The sequence below is a fragment of the Barbatula barbatula genome (genome assembly GCF_947034865.1).
Source record: "Barbatula barbatula genome assembly, chromosome: 22".
Lineage (NCBI taxonomy): Eukaryota > Metazoa > Chordata > Actinopteri > Cypriniformes > Nemacheilidae > Barbatula > Barbatula barbatula.
The window spans coordinates 16896097-16901784 of record NC_136785.1 but is presented as its reverse complement, the minus strand read 5'-3'; the positions used below and the strand labels follow the sequence as shown (position 1 = coordinate 16901784).

Here is a 5688-nt window from a genome sequence, read left to right as displayed (position 1 = left end):
ATGAATGGTAGTGCTAGACTTTGATCACAATTCAAGATTACATGCTCGGCTATAAATGCATTTAACTGTTTTTAAAAAACCATATGCTACTTATGGAGCTACTTATTATATCATCATTTACGGTATATGTGTCTATTACAAATGTGTTTTTGATACAGTTTCACTGTCTGAAACCACCCAGACCAGCTTCAAAATTGCTGAGATTTTGCAGTGAGATTTGAAAACTCAGCCTACCAAAATTAGCATGAAAAGAAACTCCAGCTCCACATTTTTTAAACGTTTCCGGGGGAATATAATTTGTCTTGGCCTTTGTACGGAGTGCGGCCTCTTTTCAGGGTCAGAAGTCCATGTTCAGATGGCCTAAAAATTCCTAAGTCATGTGAAAGACCCAGTTATCCACACAAACAGCTCCCAACAATAACACAGACAAACACTTCCTGTTGTGTATATACAGCGCTTCACCTTTTCCACATTTTTTCATGTTACAGCCTTATTCCAAAATGGATTCAATTCATTCTACAAACAATACCCCATAATGACAATGTGAAAGAAGTATTGTATGTATGCAAGTATTCACAACCTTTGCTCGATACTTTGTTGAAGCACCTTTGACATCCATTACAGTCTCAAGTCTTTTTGAGTATGATGCTACAAGCTTGTCAGACCTATTTTTGTGCAGTTTCTCCCATTCGTCTTTGCAAGATCTCTCATGCTCCATCAGGTTGGATGGGGAGCGTCGGTGCACAGCCATTTTCAGATCGCTCCAGAGATGTTCAATCGGGTTCAAGTCTGGGCTCTGGCTGGGCAACTCAATGACATTCACAGAGTTGTCCTGTAGCCACTCCTTTGTTATCTTGGCTGTGTGCTTAGGGTCATTGTCCTGTTGAAAGATGAACCTTCGCCCCAGTCTAAGGTCCAGAGCGCTCTGGAGCAGGTTTTCATCGAGGATGTCTCTGTACATTGCTGCATTCATCTTTCCCTCGACCCTGACTAGTCTCCCAGTTCTGCCGCTGAAAAACACTGGAGGGATGGTATTTGCCAGGTAATTCACCAGATAATTTTGTTTCTCATGGTCTGAGAGACCTTAAAGGTGCCTTTAGGCCAACTCCAGGCGGGCTGTCATGTGCCTTTTACTGAGGAGTGGCTTCCATATGGCCACTCTGCCATACAGGCCTGAGTGCTGCAGAGATGGTTGTTCTGGGAGGTTCTCCTCTCTCCACAGAGACATGCTGGAGCTCTGTCAGAGTGACCATGGGGTTCTTGGTCACCTCCCTGACTAAGGCCCTTCCCCGGATCACTCAGTTTGGCCGGGCGGCCAGCTCTAGGAAGCTCGAGGAAGATGGTTCCTGATGGTTCCAAACTTTTACCATTAACGGCTGATGGAGGCCACTGTGCTCATTGGGACCTTCAATGCTGCAGAAATGTTTCTGTACCCTTCCTCAGATCTGTCTCTCGATGCAATCCTGTCTCTGTAGATTCCTTGGACTTCATGGCTTGGTTCGTGCTCTAACATGCAATGTTAACTGTGGGACCTTATGTAGACACTCCAATCAAGCTTTTGAAACATCTCAAGGAAGATCTGTGGAAACAGGATGCATCTGAGCTCAAGTGTCATGGCGAAGGCTGTGAATACTTATGTACATGTGCTTTTTTCTTTTTAATACATTTGCAAAGATTTCAAACAAACTTATTTCACGTTGTCATTATGGGGTATTGTTTGTAGAAATAATGAATTGAATCCATTTTGGAGGCAGTAACTTGACAAAATGTGGAATAACATTTTGAATAACTTCAAAATGTGAAGCGCTGTGAATACTTTCCGGATGCACTGTATACAAGTATACCAACGTCATTCCATTTGATCTGGCAATGAGCAGTCGGATTGTGTTTTTTCAAGAACTGCTGGATGTGGATTGTTAAAGGGTTGGGACTGTATGCACTTTGAGACTCATCCACCTAACCTACTGTAAATGAAGGCTTGAGTGTGCTGTGAATAGTTACGGTGAGTATTGTGTGTCTGGACCATGTTGTGTTGCTGCCCTCTAGTGGTTTTGTGTGTGTACTTTGCTCTTTCCAGTTCATTTGATTGTTGTTTGCAGAAATTCCATTACTTTTGTTATAATGTGAATAAAGCAACTTAAATGACATTCCCACAGTGTGCACATTATGTAAGTTTGACTATTTTCAGTTCGGTTGAAGTTCTGTTTTAAAGTTATGATAGTGCCATTAATGTCTTGCTATTATTTCGGTGCAGAAGTTTACGAAAATAATTCGTCTTTATTTAAAGAAAAGTTTTTATTGGATTTTAAATCCATTACTTAAATAGTTTTCTTCCTCAGGTTAAATACATAAATTCCAAATGCTGGATAACTGGTCTTTGTTTTCTCAGTCAACAAGAAGCAAGAAAACATGCACTGTTAAAACACAGAATGGTTAAAAAGCGGTCGTGGATATCGCAATCATTCATGTCTGTGTCTCCATCTGGCTGAATATAGAAACATGCGCTCATGTCTCGGGGGCATATAGTTAGGTACAGCAGACTCGGCAGGCAAAAAAATAAATAAACAAATAAAGACTCAGCACTGATTTCCATTTCTGAATCTATTTTAGCATAAACTGCTGATCTCATGTTGGTACAACTGTGCACACACCAAGGGAGACTAACATCTACTCATCTGACTGTGAAACTACCATTCGCATGACCAGTGAATTGAAACAAAACAAACAGACGTTCACAAGCCCACGCCTGATTCTTTCAATATAGAGGATAACCTCATTCAAATCTTTCCTGAGGCTCAGTGGGCCAATGTCATGAGTTCGATCCCAGGTGATTTCACATGAAAAATGTATTGTGCAATGTTAGTCGGTGTGATCAAAGCGTCTGCCACATGCATATATGAAAATGTAAATCTCTTTTTGTAGTCCAACTCTAAGGTGCTGGTTTCCTCAAATGAAATCATTTAAGGAGTCACATCTGAGGTTTTATGGTTTAGAACGGCCAACAACATTCAAATGACACGGAATAACCTTTGTATGCTGTCAAAAATAACTTTTCTAGAGTTCCATCAACTGTTTTAGGGCTGTTCTATAGAGACATGATAAAAAACAAGGGAAAAATTATGTACACAGGAGAATTTAATATAAATGTACGCAAAATATGATATAAAGACACATGAAAATATTGCAATACATTAAATATTTAAGAGATGAAAGCTAGACGAACAGGATATTTAAAAGTTTTGTAATAAGTCGCCTTTTTCCTTAAAAACACTTAACTTGCTCTTGAACAGAAATATATTATCACATCATCTTATAACGGCACTTAGAACATATCAGAATTACATGTGAGTGGCATGTTATGGAACATGTGCAAAACGTTCCTGGTGTATGAACAGACAGAAAACATTAGAACAATTTGAAAGGTTTGGGCCACTCCCAAAGTTATATGCTCCCATTTTTAAAATAGCTTTCATAGACTTCATAGAATTTTCTTTCATTAACCCCATCATTTTATGACCTTGAATCATATTTAATTATTACAATAGATACAATATTTATCTTGCAGATAACAGAAATTAAAACATTCCATAAACCTATAATAGAATATAACACATACAGTATAATATGTACAAAATCATAAATATTGACCGGATTATTCCAGTAGATTTATTTTTAGGTCATAGATAATGTCTCAGATTTATTGTGACAATAATAAACTCCAGTAAATAACAACATTAAAGGTTTAGTTCACCCGAAAATGAAAATGCTGTCATCATTTACTCACCCTCAGGTTTTTTCAAACCTGTATAAATGTATTTGTTCTGCTGAACACAAAGGAATGTCAGTAACCAAACAGAGCTCATGCCCCATTTGCTGCCATAGTAAGGAAAATAAATACTATGGATGTAAATGAGGTATGAGATCTGTCTGGATACTAACATTCTTCCAAATATTTTGTGTTTAGCAGAACAAAGAAATGTTTCCAACCTGAAGGTGAGTAAATGATGACAGCATTTTCATGTTTGGGTGAACTGTCCCTTTCAGGCACATTTAGTGAAAGACATCAGAAAAGAGCCTCTGTTTATGTAACACATGTTCGTTCTTCTCATCTCTAACATCTTCACACAAGGAGGTAACTGACCCTCTTGACTTGTTCTTTTTCTTGAGCCCCATTGGATGAGAGGGGAATAGGCGGTAAGGTGTTTTGAGATGTTTATACGGATCAAACACCTCCCTGACCTGCTGCACCTCCTGATGGTTGGCTTTCGGATCTCCCAGCTGCTCCTTTAGCTCCTTTGGCACTCCTTCGGGCAGGTAATGATAGGCTTTCTTACCGCAGTTGTCTCTCACGTTCCTTTCGGCACCGTAGTTGAGAAGAAGCTTGATCAGTTGTGGATGATGGTGAAGGGCAGCGATGTGTAGTGGCGTGTAGCCGCCATGGGATTTAGCATTGATGTCCACCCCACGGTCACTTTTCCGAGACTCTCGAATAATAACAGAGACCATCTCCACGTCTCCAGTCTTGACAGCCCAGTGTAGGGCCGTGAAACCAGACATAAAGTCTTTTTTCTCAGCGAGGTTGGCGTCTTTCAACAGAAGGCCGTACACTTGGCTCCACTGTCCGGCCGCAGACTTCACAAGCCACTCGTGCTCCAGGGTATCGAGTGGGAAATGGTCCTTTGGCTCCTCCTGTTTAGGGGTCTTGAAGTGTCTCCGTAACTGTGGAGACCCGCTGGTGCCGACTACACCGTCTGTAGGTTTCCTCTTACACTGAGGTGAGGAATGAGGCTTTGGTTCATTATCAAAATGCTCCGGGGCAGTTTGCCTGTTATGCCTGATGTCTACCGGGGGCATTCGTAAAGGCAGCATGTACGGTTTGTTTGTTCTCACCTCTTCCTTGGGGGGGGACACCGCTCCATGGTAGTGATCAGGGTCAGATTTTAGAGGTACAGAGAAATGCAACCTCATGGGTTTAAAGTTCACTTTCTTGCTGTTTTCTAGAGCAGCCTCTATGAAAGATACGTTACTGGGCGATCTTTTCAGGTCGGGTCCCTTACCTTCCACATACTGGGGATGAGCGTTTTGTTCCCCCTGGGGTTCTTCGGGCTGTGATCCATCTTCATGTTCTCGCTTTTCATTTGGAGTGTTTTGGTCTGTGTAGGAATCCAGTAAATGATGATAGACTTTCTTTAAAACGATATACTTGGTCTCTTGAAATTCCTTCACTATGGCAATGTTGTTGACAAATGTCTTGAATAGATCTCGGTTTTGTTTCCTTTCTGCCGGATCACCGCAGTTTAGGTGCTCCTTAAACTTGCTCAGCAGCTCAACGTTCTTCACCTTTCCAGTTCCCTCTATTAAAGTGTTCAAAATAGCCTCTTGAGTCAAATCCATTTCTTTATACGTATCAAATATGAGCATACAGCACGTCGACTGTGTCCGTCCTCGTCAACACCTGAACTGTAGCCACGCCCTTACCTGTTTTCCGGAATGAACGCTTACGTCAGACAGCGAGAGCAAACTCCTCTATATGTTTTTTAAAAACTCCTCCTTATATTTAATGTATGTTTATTTAATACCGGATATTTTTGTATTCTTTTTACATAAGAAAGTCCATAACAGCCACATAAATATAACGGCTAAGTATTAAAACTATAATTATTAATAAATAAATGATATCTATTATAT

The 5688-nt window shown here is 40.5% G+C and overlaps 1 protein-coding gene across 1 annotated transcript; it reads right to left on the bottom strand.

Annotated features, from left to right (window-relative positions):
• Nucleotides 1-3125: 3125 nt before the first annotated feature.
• Nucleotides 3126-5496, bottom strand: sowahaa (sosondowah ankyrin repeat domain family member Aa). The gene has a single exon (XM_079486488.1). The coding sequence runs from the start codon at nt 5419-5421 to the stop codon at nt 4051-4053; it is 1371 nt and encodes a 456-aa protein (XP_079342614.1). The 5' UTR covers nt 5422-5496; the 3' UTR covers nt 3126-4050.
• Between the last annotated feature and the right edge of the window lie 192 nt (nt 5497-5688).

What these genes read in the sequence shown, in the direction of transcription:
- sowahaa (XM_079486488.1), bottom strand. Translation starts at nt 5,421, where the DNA reads ATGCTCATATTTGATACGTATAAAGAAATGGATTTGACTCAAGAGGCT.